Here is a 21671-nt window from a genome sequence, read left to right as displayed (position 1 = left end):
ACACTAAGTGTACAAAAAAAGAGTTAGCTCCTCCTCCGCCGCATACACCCTCGCCCCTAGGCCGGGCGTAACTCAGTTTAGTGCATAAGCAGTAGGAGAACGCGCCTTAAACTCAGGCAAGAAACTATATGTCTGAAAAAGGGGCCACCCTAAACCTTGTACAAGGATTTGTAAAACTCAAAATAAGTAAAAGCCAACTGGCTGATAGGGTGGGTGCTGTGTCCCCCAATGAGCGTCTCGGAGAAAAGGATTTTACGGTGAGTACTCACAAAAATCCATGTTTCTCCTTCGTCTCATTGGGGGACACAGAGACTGTGGGACGTCCTAAAGCAGTCCTCTGGGCGGGATCTTAGCTCACCCAATCCATGCTAATTTGCGCCCCTGATTAGAGGTGCGCAACTGCTGCCTGGAGAATCTTTCTTCCCAGGCTTGCATCCGAGGATGCCTGGGTATGTACGTTATAATGCTTGACAAACGTATGTAAACTGGACCAGGTAGCTGCTTTGCATACCTGCTCTGCTGAAGCCTGGTGTCGTAGTGCCCATGAGGCACCCACTGCCCGTGCCGAGTGAGCCTTGATCCCTGCCGGAACTGGCGTGCCACTGATTTGATAAGCTTCTTGGACCGTCAGGCGCACCCATCTGGCCAAAGTCGCTCTGGACGCAGCGAGCCCCTTCCGCCGTCCCTCTGGAACCACGAATAGAGAGTCTGTCTGGCGGAATGGCGCCGTCCTCGCCACATACCTCCTAAGAGCTCTTACCAGATCCAGAGTGTGCAAAGCCTTCTCTACCCTGTGCACCGGTGCCGGGCAAAACGAGGGTAAGACGATGTCTTCGTTGATATGAAATGCAGACACAACCTTCGGCAAGAAGGGGGGAGCTGGCCTTAAAACTACCTTATCCTTATAAAAGGTTAGGAACGGTGGTTTACAAGATAAGGCCGCCAATTCCGAAACCCGCCTAATAGACGTTATGGCTACTAGAAAAACGACCTTTCTGGACAGGTAAGGTAAGGAGACCTCTTGCAATGGTTCGAAAGGGGCCTCCTGAAGGCCTCTGAGCACCAAATTCAGGTCCCATGATTCCGTCGGTGCCTTATAGGGGGGTACTAAATGTGCGACCCCCTGCATAAACGTCCTAACCTGCCAGACGGAAGCGACTTTTCGTTGGAAAAGTACCGACAGGGCCGAGATTTGCGTTCTGAGGGAACTCGGGGCCAACCCTGCGTCCAGCCCTGCCTGTAGAAAAGCCAGTACGTTGGGGATCGAAAAAACCAGAGGAGCCACTTCACGATCCCTACACCAACGGAAGAATACTTCCCAAGTCCGATGATACACCCTCGCCGAGGAAGGCTTTCGGGCACTCACCATCGTGGCCGCCACATCGCGTCTGAATCCTGCCTGTGTTAACAGCCAAGATTCAATGGCCACGCCGTCAAACACAGGGCCCCTAAGTTCGGATGGCAGATCGGCCCTTGGGACAGTAAGTCCGGCCGATCTGGAAGACGCCAGGGTACGTCCACCACTAGTTGGACCAGATCTGCGTACCAGGCCCGCCGGGGCCAGTCTGGGGCCAGCAGAATTGCTGGAACCTTCTCTCTCCTTATTTTCCTGATAACTCTTGGAAGCAGCGGCAGCGGGGGGAACAAGTACGGGAGACGAAACTGGCTCCACGGGAGCACCAGTGCGTCTGCTGCGATTGCCTGCGGATCGAGGGATCGAGCGACAAACCTTAGTACCTTGGCATTCTCTCTGGATGCCATAAGGTCCACGTCTGGTGTCCCCCACCGTTGGCAGATCTGCTGAAAGATCTCGGGGTGCAGGGACCATTCCCCTGCCGCGACCCCCTGTCGACTGAGAAAATCTGCCGCCCAGTTTTCGACTCCTGGAATGTGCACCGCTGAAATTACCACGCGGTTCTTCTCCGCCCAACGTAGTACCAGTCCGACCTCGCGCATAGCTGCCTGGCTGCGCGTGCCCCCTTGATGGTTGACATATGCTACTGCTGTAGCATTGTCCGTCTGGATGCGCACCGGCCGGTGTCTCAGGAAACACTGGAAATGTCGTAGGGCCAATCGTATTGCCCGTATCTCCAGAATGTTGATCGGGAGAATTACCTCCTGAACCGACCATCGCCCCTGGGCTATGTGACTCTGGAAAACTGCTCCCCAACCCTGCAGGCTTGCATCGGTCGTCACCACCAACCATTGTTCCGGGGGAAAGGGCTTCCCCTGGACCAGAGACGAGTCGCGAGTCCACCACCGGAGTGAACCCCGTACTAGCGGAGACAATTTGCACCGATGACTGAGAGACAGCAGCCTCCGGTCCCATGCTGTCAAGAGCGCATGCTGAAGCGGACGGAGATGGAACTGGGCAAACGGGATTGCTTCTATCGCCGCCACCATTCTGCCCAACACACTCATGCCATACCGGATGGATCTGGAGCCCGGCTGTAGAAGGTTCCGTATCCCTTGCTTGATTTTTTGCGCCTTGTCCTGAGGGAGGATCACCAGCCCCCGGGAGGTGTCGAAAATCATGCCCAGGAACACGATTTTTTGGGCTGGAATCAAGGACGACTTGCTCCAATTGATCAGCCAGCCCAGACGGGCCAGGGTATCCAGAGTAATATTGACATTGTCCTGGCACTCCTGAAACGACGGCCCCTTTACCAAAAGGTCGTCCAGGTAAGGTAACACCGTTATGCCCCGTGCATGCAGGATGGCCATAACCACCGCCATTATCTTTGTAAAGACTCTGGGGGCAGTGGCCAGACCAAAGGGCAGAGCCACGAATTGGAAGTGACGTCCTCCGATCGCAAATCGCAGGAACCTCTGGTGTGGGGGGAATATCGGAATATGCAGATATGCATCCTGCACATCGATTGAGGCCAGGAATTCCCCTGGATCCATGGCTGCAATGACCGAGCGGAGGGATTCCATCCGGAATCGCCTGACCCTGATGAATCTGTTTAGGATCTTTAGATCCAGAACCGGCCTCACAGTCCCGTCCTTTTTGGGGACCGAAAAAAGATTGGAGTAAAACCCCTGCGACTCTTCGCCCTGCGGCACTGGGGCGATAACCCCTTTGTGCTCTAGCGTCGTTACAGCCTGTAACAAACTCTCCGCCTGCGAATCTGTCTTGGAAAGTCGCGAACGGAAGAATCGCTGTGGTGGCCGTCCGACAAACTCTATCTTGTACCCGGACGATACAAGTTCTGCCACCCAAGTGTCGCGTGTCACTGCGACCCAAACGTGGCTGAACCTTAGTAGGCGTCCGCCCACCCTGTCGTCCGTAGGTACGGAGCGCCTCCAGTCATTTAGCTGGAGGCTTTTGGGGCTTGGCCCCCTTCGCTCTGGGTAAATGGCCTCGGCCTCTACCCAGCGGATTGGCCCTGTAAGAGACTTGTTTTTCCCTACTCTGGCCATCGTTTGCGGAGGAGTATGTCCTGGCCGGAGTCCCCCCCCAGGGGCTACGAAAGGGTCGAAAACGCCTTTGCGTTTGCCTGAATGCCGGGCAACTTCTCTGCTGCGGAAGGAAACTACTCTTCCCCCCTGTGGCTTCTGAGATAAGCCTATCCAGCTTCTCACCGAACAATCGATTGCCCTGAAAAGGCAATGAGGTCAAGGATTTTTTTAGAGATAGAATCCGCTTTCCACAGCCTCAGCCATAATGCACGCCTAATGGCGATCGCATTCGCCGCTGCCACCGCCGAACACTCGGCCGCGTCCAGTGAGGCGCTGACAAGATAATCACTTGCCCCTGACATCTGATTTGCCACCTCTAAGACCTCCGCGGGCAGATCCCTGTCCTGGAGGGCCTTATACAGAGCTTCCCCCCACGAAACCATGGCTTTAGCCACCCAAGTCGCCGCAAAGGAGGGGGCCAGAGCCGACCCTGCTGCCTCATATACCGAGCGGGCAAGCCCGTCCATGAGGCGATCAGTTGGGTCCTTAATAGAGGAAACACTGGGTATTGACAATAGCGACCTAGATGCTAAACGTGACACGGGAGGGTCCACTACTGGCGACTCTACCCAAGCCTTATGGAGCTCAGGAGGAAACGGATACTTTGCCTGTAGCGCTTTTTGCATTGCAAAGCGCTTATCCGGGTGATCTCTATGTTTCTGGACTAGCTCCTCAAACTCCGGATGCGTGGCAAATCTTCTATGTGGTCGCCTGGATTTCTTAAAAGAGACCTTGTGACCTGAGGCTGTGGGCACATCGTCCTCGATCTCTAATGTCTGGTTGACTGCCTCAATGAGACTGTCCACCGAATCCTGGAACCCCAGACTTTCTAGATTCCAGGCTCCTTCCTCCTCTCCTTCATCCTGATCGCTCCCAGAGCTCAGTGACGGGGAACGGGATGCCCTAATACCCGCCGCCGAAGCCCCGGAGGGTCCGGCCGACGGAGAACGAACCCTCTTGATATGAGCTTGCCTGGTACTGGAGCGACCTCTAATGGTTGGAGGGTCCTGAGACGAGGACGAGCTCTCTTCCGCTGGCAGACCCCCCTCCCTGCTCCCGCCCGGGCCCTGAAGGGATTCAATTGCCCTTGTAAGGGACAGCATAGACTGCGATAAGGACACCGCCCATTCCGGGGGGTCCTGACCCCTTGGTTCAGAAACAGTGGGGGGCTCCTGGGCGCGCTCCGACTCACAGGCTTCACAATATTTACCCGCCTGTGCCTTTGGCAGCCTGACCCCACAGGACACGCAAACCGCGTAAAGGAAAGAGTGAGCTTTTCCTTTTGCAGACATACTTGCACAGGCTGAAGGCAGAGTAGAAGGAGGAGGAGGGTAACCTCTTCCCTGACAAGCAGCGTGGTTCTCCAAACGGAGTTACACTCACCCACCGGCTCCTTGCGTGGATGCGATGTGTTAGGGCGGAAGTCTCTCCGGGATCTGCGCCTCTGACCTCCTGCCCTATATCGCGCGTCTCCACCATCGCCGCTGTCACCGCCGCGTCAGCGGGCGGGACTTCCGGCTACCACCGGAAGTCAGCGGGCGGGACTTCCGGCTACCACCGGAAGTCGGCGCGCGGCCTCGCGCGATACTCGCGCCCTCCTGCAGTGGGGCCGCGGCCGCCGGCGGGCTTCCGGCCGCGATACACGCGGCGTGCGGAGCCCGGGTGCAACGCCCTGGCTACCGCTACCCACCAGCGCCAACTTGCGGTGCGCTCCAGGAGCGGATCCCCCATATACTAAACAGGTGAGCAGGGCCATCCGCCGTGCAGGCGCGCGGGGGGGGGGGGCTCTGTCGGTCTTACTCGCGGCCTCTTCCCCCTGTACGCTCTCACCTGCGCCTCCGATTCAACCCCCTGGACTCACTACCAAGGGGTGGACGGGTCCTCCATACACTGCTGTTTGTAGGAGAGTAGCAACGCGGAGGCTGACCCCTGGTTCTGCTCACACGTGCTCCTGATGAAGTTGTGGGGAAACCGAGTCCTCTAATCAGGACGCGTTGCCCCTCTTTCGTTAAAAAATAGATGTCTGGAAAAAAGTCCCAGATGTGTCCCTCGGTGCGGGAGAGGACACGTGGAGGGTTACTCACACGTGGTCGCCCGTTGGTGATTTGGGGAGATCGGATCCTCTCTATAGGATCCGTCGCCCCTATCTTATCTTCATAGAAAAAAGGGAGGAAAAAAAAAAAAAATCTAGTCTGGAACTCCAGACTGCGTGTGCCTCCATCAGACACTAAGCAAAAAACTGAGTTACGCCCGGCCTAGGGGCGAGGGTGTATGCGGCGGAGGAGGAGCTAACTCTTTTTTTGTACACTTAGTGTCGGCCTCCAGACGGCAGAAGCACACACCACAGTCTCTGTGTCCCCCAATGAGACGAAGGAGAAAGATGTGTTACTGAAGTCTTAGGGCCCCGTCACACATAGCGGCGCAACAGCGATCCCGACAACGATATGACCTTGTCAGGATCGCTGGTGTGTCACTACATGATTGCTAGTGAAAAAAAAAAAACAAACGAACAAACAGTGCATAAGCATCCAAGATAAATGGAAATAACATGAATCTTTATTGAAGACACAGATAAAATGGCATGACAGAAGTGACACAAGAAAAAACGCACAGCGGTACACAGGATCCCTAGGGTATATCAATGTAGTAAAATATATCTCCCCATATCTGCTATACAAGTCGACTGGTCATAATGAATAAAGGGAAACATCCCCAGACCGTCAGACAACCCCAAAAAAAGGAGAATATGGAAAGTCAGAATGCATGCATAATACTCATACCTAAGGGAACACTGGACCACTGGCGCAAGGAAAAAACAACCCAACGTACGTTTCGGAAGCAACACAGCTTCCTTCCTCAGGGGGTGTTGTTTTTTCCTTGCGCCAGTACCCTAGGGATCCTGTGTACCGCTGTGCGTTTTTTCTTGTGTCACTTCTGTCATGCCATTTTATCTGTGTCTTCAATAAAGATTCATGTTATTTCCATTTATCTTGGATGCTTATGCACTGTTTGTTCGTTTGGTTTTTTTTTATATATTATAGTCAGTGTATCCCATTTTTGAATTGTGTCGGGCTATATATAAATTAATATGCTTATTTGGATTCTCATTTAATTGAATCTAAACTATATATATCTACTCTTTAGCCCTATGCACTGTCAATTTTGTTGCTTAATGATTGCTAGTGAGCTGCTTAACAGGCAGATCTCAGCAGCGATCAGGACAGCGTTGACGAGGGTAACAAGCGCGCACGTCGCTTAGTTACCCACTGTGTACCTTAGATACCAGCGTGCTGGTGCAGGAAGCTGGTATCCAAGGTAAACAGCTGGTTTCTAAGCGGCGTGCGGCGCATAGAAACCCGCTATTTACCTTAGATACCAGCTCCCAGCACCAGCACGCTGGTATCTAAGGTACACAGCAGGTAACTAAGTGACGCGCACCCTTAGTTACCCGCGGTTTACCTTGGATACCAGCTCCAGCTCGCTGGTCTCCCGCCTGCCACACTCAGCGATGCGTGCTGGCCAGCGGGAGACCAACGATAAAAAAAATGTTCAGGGCTTCCAAGCACGATCAGAGATAAGATCGGGTTTATTTACCCATTCCGGGACAAGCACGTGGATTTCAGCGCTCTGTCTGTTATATGCGTTGGTTATGTAGTTTTGGAGAAATTTACATCCTCTCAATGATGTCCACGAGCACAAAATAGCTCATTATTCATATACGGCAGACCAACTTCATCTGCTGTTTGAAACCTCTTTCCCCATGTACAGTAATAAGGAAATAGTTGTCAATCTGCAGTTGTAAAACAGGCCTAGTCCCTAAAACAACACGATAAGAATACAAGTAAATTTAAGAAAGTATAAATTTTATTCAAAACTACAGAACAGGGCCTTAAAATAAATAATGCTAATATCAAGGAAATCTGGCAATACCTTATGATGCTGTCAGAGAGGACAGAATAAAGGTAATAGCAGACTACATTTACAAAATGGGGGTGTCACTGATGATTTGGATCTGCAGGCTTATGATGACTACCAATCTCAATAAAGTGGTAGTCCCACAGCTGAAAAAGTCTAGTTACTTACCGGTTAACGGTATTTTTCGTAGTCCATGACAGCACCACCTGAGCGGATCCGCCTCTCCCACGCATCAGTTGGATTACAGAGCACAAGAGGACCTCCAAGGTTATTGGCATGATTTATGTACAATATTATTACTACTTAACTATTTATCACCAGTGGACATATAAGAGGAAGAAGTGCATACCCAAACTTAACGAACAAAAGGGGCGGGAATCTAAGGGTGCTGTCATGAACTCCGACAAATACCGTTAACTGGTAAGTAACTAGACTTTATTAGATCGTCCATGACAGCACCACCTGAGAGAATTACAGAGAGTAATAACTACTTAGGGAGGGACTACAGCCTGCAGCACCGTTACACCAAAGTAGAGGTCTGCGGAAGCACCCAGGTCTAGCCTATAATGACTATAAAAGGTGCTCGGAGAGGACCAAGTAGCCGCCTTACATATTTGGTCAATGGAGACTTCCGATCTTTCGGCCCACGAGGTCGCCATGGCTCTGGTGGAATGCTCCCTCAGCTTCCGAGGTGCCGATCTACCTTTTGAGGTGTATGCTAGTGAAATTGCCTCACTAATCCACCTGGCCAGTGTGTCTTAGATGCTCTAAGACCCTTTCTAGCGCCTTGATGGGAGACAAACAAGGCATTATCCTTCTTCCAGGGATCAGTAACTGCCAGGTATTCTAGGAGACATCTCCTAACATCTAGGGTGTGTAGTTTTTTTTCTTTCTTGTTAACTGGATTAGGGAGGAAGGATGGAAGGACTATTTCCTGCGTCCTATGAAAACTAGAAACCACCTTAGGTAAGTATGCTGGATCGGGCCTAAGTATTACACTATCATCTCTGAATAGTATATAAGGAGGAAGCCTAGATAACGCCTGGATGTCACTTACTCTACGAGCTGACGTTAGTGCTACCAGGCAGGCTACTTTGAGGGACAGGTTTTTTATGGAGGTTGATAAGATAGGTTCAAATGGAGCCTCTGTCATAGCCGTGAGGTCTAGGTTCAAGTCCCATGGCATGAACTTATCCTTTACTACTGGTCTGGAGCTATTTGCCGCCTTAATGAACCTACTGACCCAGTAATTACCAGCGATGTTGCAGCTAAAAAGGGCCCCCAAGGCTGAAACTTGTACTTTAAGGGTAGTGGTGGAAAGCCCCATGTCCAGACCTTTTTGTAGAAATTCTAAGATTTGAACTATTGGTGCTGATTGTCCAGTAACTACCCCTGAGTTTTGAAGGAATAGTTTTGAAGGAATCTTTTCCAGATTCTAAAGTAAATTTTGGTTGTAATGATTTTTCTACTTTTAAGTAGGGTGTTATTCAAGTCTGGGGAGAAACATTTATCTTTTAGCAGTGACCGTTAAAAATCCACGCCGTCAGATGTAGGCCAGCCAGCTGAGAATGGTAAATTAGGCCCTGGGATAGGAGATCTGGGATGTCCGGAAGAACCCACGGATCGGACACAGACATGGTCCTGAGGCATGAGAACCATGCTCTCCTGTGCCAAAAAGGAGTGATCACTATAATCTTCGCCCTGTCTTTTCTGATTTTCCTCATCACCAGGGGTAGTAGAGACAGGGGAGGGAAGGCATATGCTAGCCTGAAGTCCCACTTTATCAAAAAAGCGTCTACAGCCAGAGGGTCCTCCCTGGGATTCAGTGAGCAGAATTGCCTCACTTTCCTGTTCTCCCTGGTGGCGAAGAGATCCACCTCTGGTTGCCCCCACTTTTGTACAATCAGGTCGAAGATGGACGTTTTTAGGGACCATTTCCCTTGTTTTAGCAGATTGCGGCTTAAGAAATCTGCCGTGGTGTTTTCTCTTTTTATATGTATAGCTGTTAAAGAAAGAAAATGCTGCTCTGCTAGTCGGAACAAACACTCTGCTACATTCATCAGGGGTCTAGAAAGAGTCCCGCCTTGGTGATTGATATAAGCCACGGTGAACTGATTGTCGGAGAACACTCGTACGTGATGACCCTGTAGATACACAAGGAGCTTTTTAGCTGCCTGCTCCACCGCTGTCAATTCTTTCAGGTTAGAGGACATTTCTACCTGATGATGCTCCCATAGACCCTGGACCAAAATCTCATCCATATGAGCCCCCCCACCGGAAGGGCTTGCGTCTGTGGTGACTATGCGGGTTATGTTATACTCTCAGGGCACCCCTTTGGATACGTTATTCCTTTCTAACCACCACTCTAGGGACTCCCTCGTGTTCCAAGACAAAGTTAGCTGGCCCTCTAGGTAACCCCCAAGGACTCTTTGATGTAATAAAACCTCGCCCTGTAATTTCCTTGTATGAAACTGGGCCCACCAGACCACGGGGATACAGGACGAGAGAGAGTCCAGAAGGGACATGGCTTTCCTGAGGGACATGGTGGGGTTATTGGAAGCGTTCAGGACCTGATAGCGTAGGCGAACTAACTTTTCAGGAGCCAGACGGCATTCCTGCTTCTCGGAATCTAAGATTAGGCCTAAGAATTGCTGGACTTTCATTGGCTGCAACCGAGATTTTTTGATGTTTAGCAGCCATCCTAACCACTCTAGAGCAGACATTGCTCTTTGTAATTGCTCCAAACAATGTTCCACTGTTTTGCCTATAATAAGGAAATCATCCAGGTAGGGGACCACCAGAATGTCTGACTCACACAGATGGGCCATAACCTTGGCTATAACCTTAGTAAATACCCGGGGAGCGACTGCAACACTTAAGGGGAGGGCCACATATTGGAGATGTTGAACTGACCCATCTAACTGAACCGCCACTCTGAGGAAACGCTGATGAGCTGCATGAATGGTTATATGGTAGTAGGCGTCATTTAAATCTAACACCACCATAAAGCAATTTTCAAACAGCAATTTTATTGTGGAATTGATAGGTTCCATTTTGAACGGACGTATGACCAGAAACTCATTGAGGGCTTTAAGATTAATTATAGTCCTGAAGGAGCCGTCTGGCTTACGGACTAGGAACAGAGGGGAGTAGAAACCTCGTTCCCTTTCCGCCTCTGGCACCTTTGTCAGGACGTTTTTGCGGCGTAGATCATGAATCTCGGCCTCTAGGGCAGCCTGTTCTGATGGGGAAGATCTGAGTGGGGTAACCTTAAATCTGTTTTGGGGGACACAGGAAAATTCTAGCCGTTGTCCCGAGGCTATCAACCCCAGGATCCAGTTGCTACTGGAAATTAGCGACCAGGCCGGGTAGAAGGCAGCTAGCCTCCCTCCTACCGGAGAAGCTAGTAATTGGGGTGGCTTTTAAGCTTCACGCGCTGGTTCTTCCTGGCGCCCCCCTCCTCCAAACATAAATCCTGTACCTTTTCTTCTTTTTTCATCCCATCTGCCTTGATCTCTGGACGACCTTCTACGGAAATATCCTTTCCTGGTGAAGGGAAGTCTATAAGAAGGGTTCGGCAGACTGGGGAATTTCTTTTTATCATCCCCGGCTTTTTCTAAAAGTTCGTCCAGCACTGGACCGAATAGATATTCTCCCTCACATGGAATGGGACAGAGTCAAGATCTGACCTGAATGTCCCCCGCCAACACTTCAACCAGAGAGCCCTTCGAGCTGCATTCGATAGTCCTGCGGTCCTGAGACCATCCTTGCCGAATCCGCCGAAGCATCGGCTAAAAAGGCAGTAGCATTTTGAATGATCGGCAGGGTCTTCCGGATGGATGCTCTCGAGGCTCCGTTTTTCATCTGAGAATTGAGCTGATCCAGCCAGACCATCAGGGATCTGGCTGTGCAAGTAGCAGCAACTGCTGGTCTTAGAGCGCCAGCTGACATCTCCCATGTTCCTTTTAGAAATGAATCCGCTTTTGTGTCCAACGGATTTTTTAAGGAGGCCATGTCATCAAAAGGTATGGAGGATTTTTTGGAGGCTTTGGTTACTGCTGCGTCAAGCTTATGGGCCTTGTCCCATCTGCTTACCAACAGTTCATCGAAGGGGTACCGCCACCACTTGAAGGCCGGTGGTAAGGTGCCCCTTTTATCAGGACTTTTCCATTCTCTGTCTATCAGGCTCTGGACTTTTTTATTTAGCGGGAAGGCCCTGCGCTTCCTTGGATCTAGGCCGCCGAACAACAGATCCTGCGCTGAGAGTTCCGGTTTTGTGTCCGCTACCCCCATGGTGGACCTTACTGCTTTGACTAGCCTGTCCATTTGGTCTAAGGGGAAGCAGAAACAACAAGAGTTTTACTCCGAAGATGAAGAAGAGGCATAGGGCTCTGAGGAATCTTTGTCCTTCCTAGGGGCACCCGAGCACTCTGAACCCGAAAAACTAGCTTCTCTTCCCCTAGAAGATTCCCCTTGTGATAGGGACTTTAGGGAGTCTTTCACCTCTGTCCTGATTATTTCCCTCAGGCTTGCGGTGAAGTCAGGAGTTTCTTCCGCTACCTGTCTAAATGGGGGACAGTGTAAGGGCCTGCCAGTCTAGCCATGGACTATCTTTCCCTTTTTGAACCCTACCGTCTGTCCCTGTGAAAAAAAACATAAGGGAACACTGCATCAGGGTACTTTCACGGAGATCTCTTACCCAAGCAGTAGAAGCAGGTACCAGATCACGGAGGGAGGTAGCTGAATCCTTCAGCCTGGAGGAACTTCTGCGGCTCTGCCCACTCGTTCGTGCTTGTTTCTTCAGCTGGGAGCTTGTATGAGGCTTCACTGAGGCTTGTCTCTGCGGACGTGGGTGCTGCTGCACCTCGTCCTACTGGTCTACTGGGACTTCTGTCGTATCCATCGCTGCAATGGGCCTTCAGAAGCACCCTAGCAGCGTCCCATCTTGTCTTATATTGCCTTCCCCGGAAATCCGGGTCAGCAGGGTTCTGGCCAAGGGCACCTCCCATCTGGGACCCTCGCCGTGACCTCCCCGCCCTGCGCTCCGGCCCCCCCTCCCTCCCGGCCACTGCACTCGACCCAGAACAGCCGCTTTCCCGCGGCGCATACGAAAAAGCCAGTCAGCACCCGACTTCGGGTTTCGGCGTTCCTGGCCCCGCCCCCTCTGCCGCGTCACTTCCGCTGCTCAAATGAGCCCGCGGGAACACGCGATAGGGAGCTGGCATGGCTCCCCCGGCCCAGAATGCCTCCAGCCTCACGTGTGCCGCCATGCACCGCTGACTGGGCCCTAAATGCAGGACCGGGGCCGCAACGAAGACCGGACACCGGGGGGACACACCAGGAAGTGCCCGGGAAATACTTACCTACCGGTGATGGCACTCTGGAGACGGCTGTCCTCCGGACCCTTTCTCCGCCCACTGCCGTGGAGGCCTGCCCAGCTCCACCGTGGCGCTTCCAGGGACCCCGCACTGACCGAGGCAGGAGTCCCCCCGCGCTAACTGGGTTGGTCAGCCGGCCTGGGAATTTCCTGACGATCCATGACGGACGATCTGTAGGGAACCCTGTCCTCCAGGAACAGGAAACCAACTGATGCGTGGGAGAGGTGCCGCCCTTTTGTATCTGTAGGTTTCCTGTTCCTGAAGGGCGGATACCCTCTCTCAGGTGGTGCTGTCATGGACGATCGAATAATACCCTATCCTTAGGATAGCGGACAGCTAGCTGATTGCTGGGGGTGTGACTCTTAGGACCCACAACAGTCCAGAAATGGTACCAGTTCTTTATCTTAAATGGACTATTGTATACAGGGTTGCTGGAAATAGTTACTTGGTTCTCCAGCAGTCCTATAGACAATAAATGCAGCCAAGGTCATACATGCAAATCTGCACTTTCACACACAGCATCCAAGCCTTGTTCACAGGATCCGCTGGTGTTCCAATCCAAATCAGAGAGTTATCACCTTTCCTATGGATAGGGCATAACTTTCAATTGTGATAATACTATTCCACTATAATAATATTTAGACATACTAAAGTTCTGCTATTAGAACACATTATTTAAGGGGGCTAGTCAGCCTATGTTGGTATTGTTTAAAGGGAATCTGTCAACAGGTTTTAGCTATGTAATCTCGATATAGAGGCTGAAACACAGAATTCAGGGATATCTTAGGGTCCCGTTTCACATAACGACAACGATACGACCTGGTAAGGATCGCTGGTGCGTTGCTACATGGTCGCTAGTAAGCTGCCAAACAGGCAGATCTCTTCAACGACGCAGCAATCCGACAGCGATCCGTATAACGACTTCGGCGGTCGTTGGTACCTTGTCACACAGCAGCTTTTCTGACGACTTACGCTGCGTCCCTGAGTTCTGCGTCGCCAACGAGGTCGCTCGTCGGTGTTAAACACAGCGATGCGCGCAGGCCAGCGGGATGCCGACGATGAATAAATGGCTCAGGTCATTCGAGCACGATATCCAGCGGGAGGGCTGGTCACCACTATGTGTCACATGTAGCGAGATCGCTGGCGAGATCGCTGTTGCGTCACAAAATCGGAGATGCTTCAGCGATCTCGCTAGCGATCTCGCTATGTGAGACAGGGCCTTTACTTGTCAAAGTGCGTGTTGTTGTTTAGTAAGTGTGAAGGATTTATCACTAAGAAATTAACACTACTGGACTACACTAGTCCAGGAACGCCCCATCCTGTGATGAGCACCTCACTGTCTAAGGACTTTGTACATGGAGAGACAGGAGCAGCTTTCTCAGCTCAGCTTCATTCTGCACCTAAAAGCTCTGATTGTGACAGAACTGCTGCACCCAGTAAAGTAAGTGATATATTGTTGCAATCAGCTTCTCTTTGCCTACATTATGCTGCTTTCTGATTAGATAGCAAAAACCTGCTGACACATTCCCTTTAAGCACTCGTGTGTATGCTTATTAACCCCTTCCTGACATCAGAAGTACTATCCCGTCCATGGGACCCGGGCCCCTATGCCCATGGACGGGATAGTACATCTACCGCTGATCGCGGCCGGGTGTCAGCTGATTATCACAGCTGACACCCGGCACAATGTGTCAGGGGCGGTCATCACAATGATCTGTGATGTGACAGATCAGCGATCTGTCACAGAACAGTGATGTCCCACCTGGGACTATTTAATAAAGTAAAAAAAAAATTTAAAAAAAAGTGTTAAAATAATTTTTAAAAAAAATCGCCAAATAAATTACAAAAAAAAAAAAAAAATTCCCCCAAATAAATCCATTTTTTGAAAAAAAAACAAAAAACCAAAACAATAAAAGTACACATATAAGGTATCGCCGCGTCCGTAACGACCCGCCCTATAAAACGGTCTCATTAGTTAACCCCTTTAGCGAACCCCTTAAAAAATAAAAATAAAAAACGAAGCAAAAAATAATGATTTATTATCATACCGCCAAACAAAAAGTGTAATAACGCGCGATCAAAAAGACGCATATAAATATCCATGGTACCGCTGAAAACATCATCTTGTCCCGCAAAAAACGAGCCGCCACACAGCATCATCAGCGAAAAAATAAAAAAGTTATAGCTCGCAGAATAAAGCGATGCAAAAATAATTATTTTTTATATAAAATAGTTTTCATTGCATAAAACCGACAAAACATAAAAAAACGACCTAAATGAGGTATCGCTGTAACCGTACTGACCCGAAGAATAAAACCGCTTTATCAATTTTACCGCACGCGGAACGGTGTAAACGCACCCCCCCAAAAGAAATTCATGAAACGCTGGTTTTTGTTCATTCTGCGTCCCAAAAATCGGAATAAAAAGCGATCAAAAAATGTCACGTGCCCGAAAATGGTACCAATAAAAACGTCAACTTGTCCCGCAAAAAATAAGACCTCACATGACTCAGTGGATCAAAATACGGAAAAATTATAGCTCTCAATATGTGGTGATGCAAAAACTATTTTTACAATAAAAAGGGTCTTTTAGCGTGCGACAGCCGCCAAACATAAAAACCGCCATAAATAGTAAATCAAACCCCCCGTTATCACCCCCTAAGTTAGGGAAAAATAATAAGATAAAAAAAATGTATTTATTTCCATTTTTCCATTACGGATAGGGTTAGGGCTAGGGTAGGGTTAGGGTTAGGGGTGTGTTGGGGTTAGGGTTGGAGGTAGAATTGGGGGTTTGGGCACATCAGGGGCTCTCCAAATGCAACATGGCGTCTGATTTCAATTCCAGCCAATTCTGAGTTGAAAAAGTCAAATGGTGCTCCTTCCCTTCCAAGCTCTGACATGCACCCAAACAGTGTTTTACCCCCACATGTAGGGTATCAGCCTACTCAGGACAAATTGCAAAACAATTTTTGGGGTCCAATTTCTCCTGTTACCCTTAGGAAAATAAAAAATTGGGGGCAAAAATATCATTTTTGTGGAAAAAAATGATTTTTTTTATTTTCACGTCCGAGCGTTATAAACTTCTGTGAAGCACTTGGGGGTTCAAAGTGCTCACCACACATCTAGATAAGTTCCGTGGGTGGTCTAGTGTCCAAAATGGGGTCACTTGTGGGGAGTTTCAATAGTTTAGGTACATCAGGGGCTCTCCAAACGCACATGACACCCACAGACCATTCCATCAAAGTCTGCATTCCAAAACGTCACTGCTTCCCTTCCGTGCCCCGACGTGTGTCCATACAGTAGTTTTCTCCCACATATGGGGTGTCAGCGTACTCATGACAAATTGGACAACAACTTTTGGGGTCCAATTTCTCCTGTTACCCTTGGGAAAATAAAAAAATTGGGGACTAATTGATCATGTTTGTGGAAAAAATATGATTTTTTTATTTTCATGCCCGGGCATTATAAACTTCTGTGAAGCCCTTGGGGGTTCAAAGTGCTCACCTCACATCTAGATAAGTTCCTTAGGGGGTCTAGTTTTCAAAATGGGGTCATTTGTGGGGGGTTTCCACTGTTTAGGTACATTAGGGGCTCTCCAAAGGCAACATGACACCCGCAGACCATTCCATCAAAGTCTGCATTCCAAAACGTCACTACTTCCCTTCCGAGCCCCGACGTGTGCCCATACAGTAGTTTTCTCCCACATATGGGGTATCAGCATACTCAGGACAAATTGGACAGCAACTTTTGGGGTCCAATTTCTCCTGGTACCCTTGGGAAAATAAAAAAATGGTGACTAAAACATCATGTTTGTGGAAAAAATACGAATTTTTTATTTTCACGCCCGGGCGTTATAAACTTCTGTGAAGCAATGGGGTGTTCAAAGTGCTCACCACACATCTAGATAAGTTCCTTGGGGGGTCTAGCTTACAAAATGGTGTCATTTGTGGGGGGCTTCCACTGTTTAGGTACATCAGGGGTTTTCCAATCGCGACATGGTGTCCGATCTCAATTCCAGCCAAAAACGTCAAATGGCGCTGCTTCCCTTCCGAGCTCTGCCATGCGCCCAAATAGTGGTTTACCCCCACATGTGGGGTATCAGCGTACTCAGGACAAATTGCACAATAACTTTTAGGGTCCTGTTACCCTTGGAAAAATAAGAATTGAGGGTGAAAAGATCATTTTTGTGGAAAAAATATGATTTTTTAATTGTACGGCTTTATGTTATAAACTTCTGTGAAGCCCTTGGGGGTTCAAAGTTCTCACCACACATCTAGATAAGTTCCTTAGGGGGTCTAGTTTCCAAAATGGTGTCATTTGTGGGGGGCTTCCACTGTTTAGGTACATCAGGGGTTTTCCAATCGCGACATGGTGTCCAATCTCAATTCCAGCCAAAAACGTCAAATGGCGCTGCTTCCCTTCCGAGCTCTGCCATGCGCCCAAATAGTGGTTTACCCCCACATGTGGGGTATCAGCGTACTCAGGACAAATTGCACAATAACTTTTAGGGTCCTGTTACCCTTGGAAAAATAAGAATTGAGGGTGAAAAGATCATTTTTGTGGAAAAAATATGATTTTTTAATTGTACGGCTTTATGTTATAAACTTCTGTGAAGCCCTTGGGGGTTCAAAGTTCTCAACACACATCTAGATAAGTTCCTTTGGGGGTCTAGTTTCCAAAATGGTGTCATTTGTGGGGGGTTTCCACTGTTTTGGTACATCAGGGGTTTTCCAATCGCGACATGATGTCCAATCTCAATTCCAGCCAAAAACGTCAAATGGCGCTGCTTCCCTTCCGAGCTCTGCCATGCGCCCAAATAGTGGTTTACCCCCACATGTGGGGTATCAGCGTACTCAGGACAAATTGCACAATAACTTTTAGGGTCCTGTTACCCTTGGGAAAATAAAAATTGGGGTGAAAAGATCATTTTTTTGGAAAAAATATGATTTTTTAATTGTACCGCTGTACGTTATAAACTTCTGTAAAGCCCTTGTGGGTTCAAAGTTCTCACCACATATCTAGATAAGTTCCTTGGGGGGGGGGGTCTAGTTTCCAAAATGGGGTCACTTGTACGGGGTTTCCACTGTTTAGGTACATCAGGGACTCTCCAAACGTGACATGGCGTCCGATCTGAATTCCAGACAATTTTGCATTGAAAAAGTCAAACGGCGCTCCTTCCTTTCTGAGCTCTGCCATGCGCCGAAACAGTCGTTCCCCCCCACATATCAGGTATCAGCGTACTCAGGACAAATTGCACAATAACGTTTGCAGTCCAATTTCTCCTGTTACCCTTGGTAAAATAAAAAAAATTGAACCTGAAGTATTTTTTTTGTGAAAAAAAGTTAGATGTTCATTTTTTTTTAAATATTCAAAAAAATTCCTGTGACGCACCTAAAGGGTTAATAAACTTCTTGAATGTGGTTTTGAGCACCTTAAGGGGTGCAGTTTTTAGAATGGTGTCACTTTTGGGTATTTTCTATCATATAGACCCCTCAAAGTGGCTTCAAATGTGATGTGGTCCGTAAAAATAAAATGGTGTTGTAAAAATGAGAAATCGCTGGTCAACTTTTAACCCTTATAACTTCCTAACAAAAAAAATTTTGGTTCCAAAATTGTGCTGATGTAAAGTAAACATGTGGGAAATGTTAGTAATCAAGTTTTTTGGGTGCCATATCTCTGTGATTTAAGGGCATAAAAATTCAAAGTTGGAAAATTGCAAAATTTTCAAAATTTTCGCCAAATTTCCGTTTTTCTCACAAATAAACGCAAGTTATTTGAATGAAATTTTACCACTAACATGAAGTACAATATGTCACGAGAAAACAATGTCAGAATCACCGGGATCCATGGAAGCGTTCCAGAGTTATGACCTCATAAAGGTACAGTGGTCAGAATTGTAAAAATTGGCCCGGTCATGAACGTGCAAACCACCCTTGGGGGTGAAGGGGTTAATCTTACTGCGTCTGGTGGAAGCATTGTTATTTAGATAACTAAGGATTTTACTTTTCCATTTTATGGCACTCTTGTTTCAGGACCATAGGACTATACAGATAGTTAGCCCTGTATAACAGAAAAAAAATACACGGGGGGTGCCAGCCTAAAGTACTGCACAGAGAACAATCCAAAGTAACACTGGCCCTGGCGATAAGACATTGATTTTAACCAAGAGAAAAAAAACAGGCAGTAATGCAGGCCTCTGTACTCACCATGTCCAATGACAAAATTGTTCCAGCAAAGACGGCCCAGAAACTGACCAAGCAAAGGAAACTTTTCTATTGCTGTGGAAGGCTCCTGAAAGCAAGAGGACAAAATAAAGAATATCTTTAACGGGATTGTACGAACTTTACATAAATAGCCCATTGCCCCAAACATGACATGAGTCTTTGCAAATACATTTATTTTTCAAAAGTTCCCACTTCTGCCAATATATAATCTAAAATTATTGTTTTCTTCGTTGCCCAAGGACACGTCCACAACATGATTGGCAGCTTTTTGGTGCCCGCTTCAAATAAACAGATACTGCCAAAAATTATGTCCAATAGAGAACAATGGGACTACGATTGTATCATTAAAGCCAATGACGGCCCATCAGTGCAAACAAACGAATCCTGATTTCCAAGTCTTCAGAAGTAAGCCCCGATGGAGCCACAGACAGTGGATGAAAACGCAGTAAACACAGCCAACTTGATCGTACATTGTGCACATCTTCCCAGATCGCAGTGGAGAGTCATGCAGAGTCATTCTCACTGCACAGGACGAGCATGCGCAGTTCTGCTGGGTATAACCTCTCTCAAAAGGTGGTCATGGGAAACAGAGTTCTCCTGACTTCAACATGCATCACCTACTCCTGCTCCAGGAAAACCCCAGCAAGCATCTTATAGGGACTTATCAGAAAATTACCTATTGCATAAATCAGTTTTTTTGTGTTACATAGGTTTTCCCATAAACAAAGTACATTTTAATTAATAGATCTGGTAATAAAATAAGTTCTACAATCGGATGCATTAATAGAATGTTCCTGTATGGAGAGTCTTATAAATGTGCCCCAGGTGAGTACCATTGCCTTTGGTCTCCCCACTGTTAGTCGGATAAAACCCAAATTGCGGTTTATTGTTATTCCAGTTTCTCGATGTACTGTGTAAGGATGCTTTCACATTGTGTTCAGGCACTCTTTTGTGGGCTCCGTCAGGGCATGCATCCGAACCCCCCCCCCCCCCCCGCAAAACGGAATTCAGGCGTTTGAGCCGTCGGGACCATAGACTATAACGGTGCAAACACGTGCTCTGTCGTGCATCATTTTTGGGCGTGTATGCCTACTGGAAAAAGACACTCAGGTGCAGTCTACTACGTCCAGGTGTCCGTAGTAGCGCATTATCCTGCCTATCAATGTTAGGCCAGGTTCAAATGTCCATACTAAAAGTAGGGCCAGTCATGTCCGCAAATTGTCTGACTGGCTCCATGTACATCTCCGTGTGTTTGACCACATAGTCTGGTCTGAAAATCGAACCAGAATAGTGCATGCTGCAATTATTTCCCATCAGACTGTTGGTCCCTAAAAAAAACAAACAAACAAACAAAAAAAGCTGAAAATGAGATACGGTAAAAAATAATAAGGTAATTGTAAGGATAAAAACATCTTTATTGTATAAACATTGGGTAAGTGGTGACACAGAGGGTGCTTACACAAATGAAATACAAAATAAAAATTACATACAAACTGTGCATAAATCAATAGTCCAGTATATGTTGTCTCTGTATGCTTGACGTTTTAGTTTGCTTTTCCTCTTAGCTCCTGTTTGGAGAAATTAGCTGCTCTGATGACTTATATACACTATACATAAAATATAAGGGGAAAAACTGTTTTCTAACATCTCAAATTCGGAAATACAGTAACAGGATCGATGAGGACATATATTTGTGTGTGTTCTGGATAATGATTCAGCACAAACATTCTCCCTCTCTCCTCCCCTCTTCATAGGCTAGGAAGAAATATGTGAAGCATTTAGTGAGCTGTACCCTGAGACAAGCCTAACATTGAAGGTTCAGAGTAAAAACTATCGAACATATTTTACAAACTTTATACTTATCATCTGTCCTATTGATTTATGCAAAGATTGTTTTATTTCTATCCTAAATTATACAGTGCATGACTCAAAAATATTGCAAAATTTCAATATACAGTACCTTATTTTTCATATGACAAAATTATTTTGAGAGCGAATTTAACGTAATTACAAAATGTCTAAGGAGAATCTTATGAAGTCAGCTGTATTTGAGCATTTTACAGTGACTCAAGATAAAAATCATTTTGTGTACCAGTGTATAAGTGACCCAGATGGAAACAAATGCTGTGATGCCAAAATGACTGCATACTCAGGCAGTGATAAAAATGCTCCTTCAAGAGCTTATAATCTAAAAAGATATCTACAATGCTGCCACCCAGAAGTTTACAAATCTGTGATTGAAAAAGATCACAGCAGCACCAAAAAACCAGAGCCTAGCACTTCCCGCCAGGCAAAGGAGGAGGAAAGAGCGTCTCAAACATCAGTTACAAGATATTTTTTAAGTGACAAAGTTACTGTAACAATGACAGCAGATGTGTTTAAAAGACAGCTCATCGAGCTTGTTGTGAAGGACAGTGTACCATTATCATTATTTGCACGACCAACATTTACAGCTCTTATTTGAGAAATGGCCCGCAAATAGGGTCGGACTGGCTGGTGCTGCTGAATCGGGGCCTCGGAGGTGGGCTCCTAAAAAATGGTGAACCCTGACTGCGATCCCTGCAGCTCGGGACTGGAGCGGAGCTGCAGGGATCCGATGCCGTCCTGCTTCCTGCCCGGCACTTCCTGTCCGACAGAGCACGGCTGTATGACATCATCATTCAGCGCGGCTGTTTCAGAGAGGTAGCCGCTGG

At 47.8% G+C, this 21671-nt stretch overlaps 1 protein-coding gene across 3 annotated transcripts in view; it reads right to left on the bottom strand.

The window, feature by feature from the left end:
- Positions 1-21671, bottom strand: part of FANCC (FA complementation group C) — a 342843-nt gene that overhangs the window by 267745 nt on the left and 53427 nt on the right. For all 3 annotated transcript variants that reach the window (XM_073545963.1, XM_073545964.1, XM_073545961.1), the window contains one exon: positions 18961-19045. In XM_073545963.1, coding sequence (XP_073402064.1) covers positions 18961-19045 — 85 coding nt within the window. The remainder of the gene's footprint in view (positions 1-18960; positions 19046-21671) is intronic.

Source organism: Dendrobates tinctorius, unplaced genomic scaffold (genome assembly GCF_039654945.1).
Source record: "Dendrobates tinctorius isolate UK_male_01 unplaced genomic scaffold, ASM3965494v1 ptg000144l, whole genome shotgun sequence".
NCBI lineage: Eukaryota > Metazoa > Chordata > Amphibia > Anura > Dendrobatidae > Dendrobates > Dendrobates tinctorius.
This window is presented reverse-complemented; position numbering and strand designations above follow the sequence as displayed.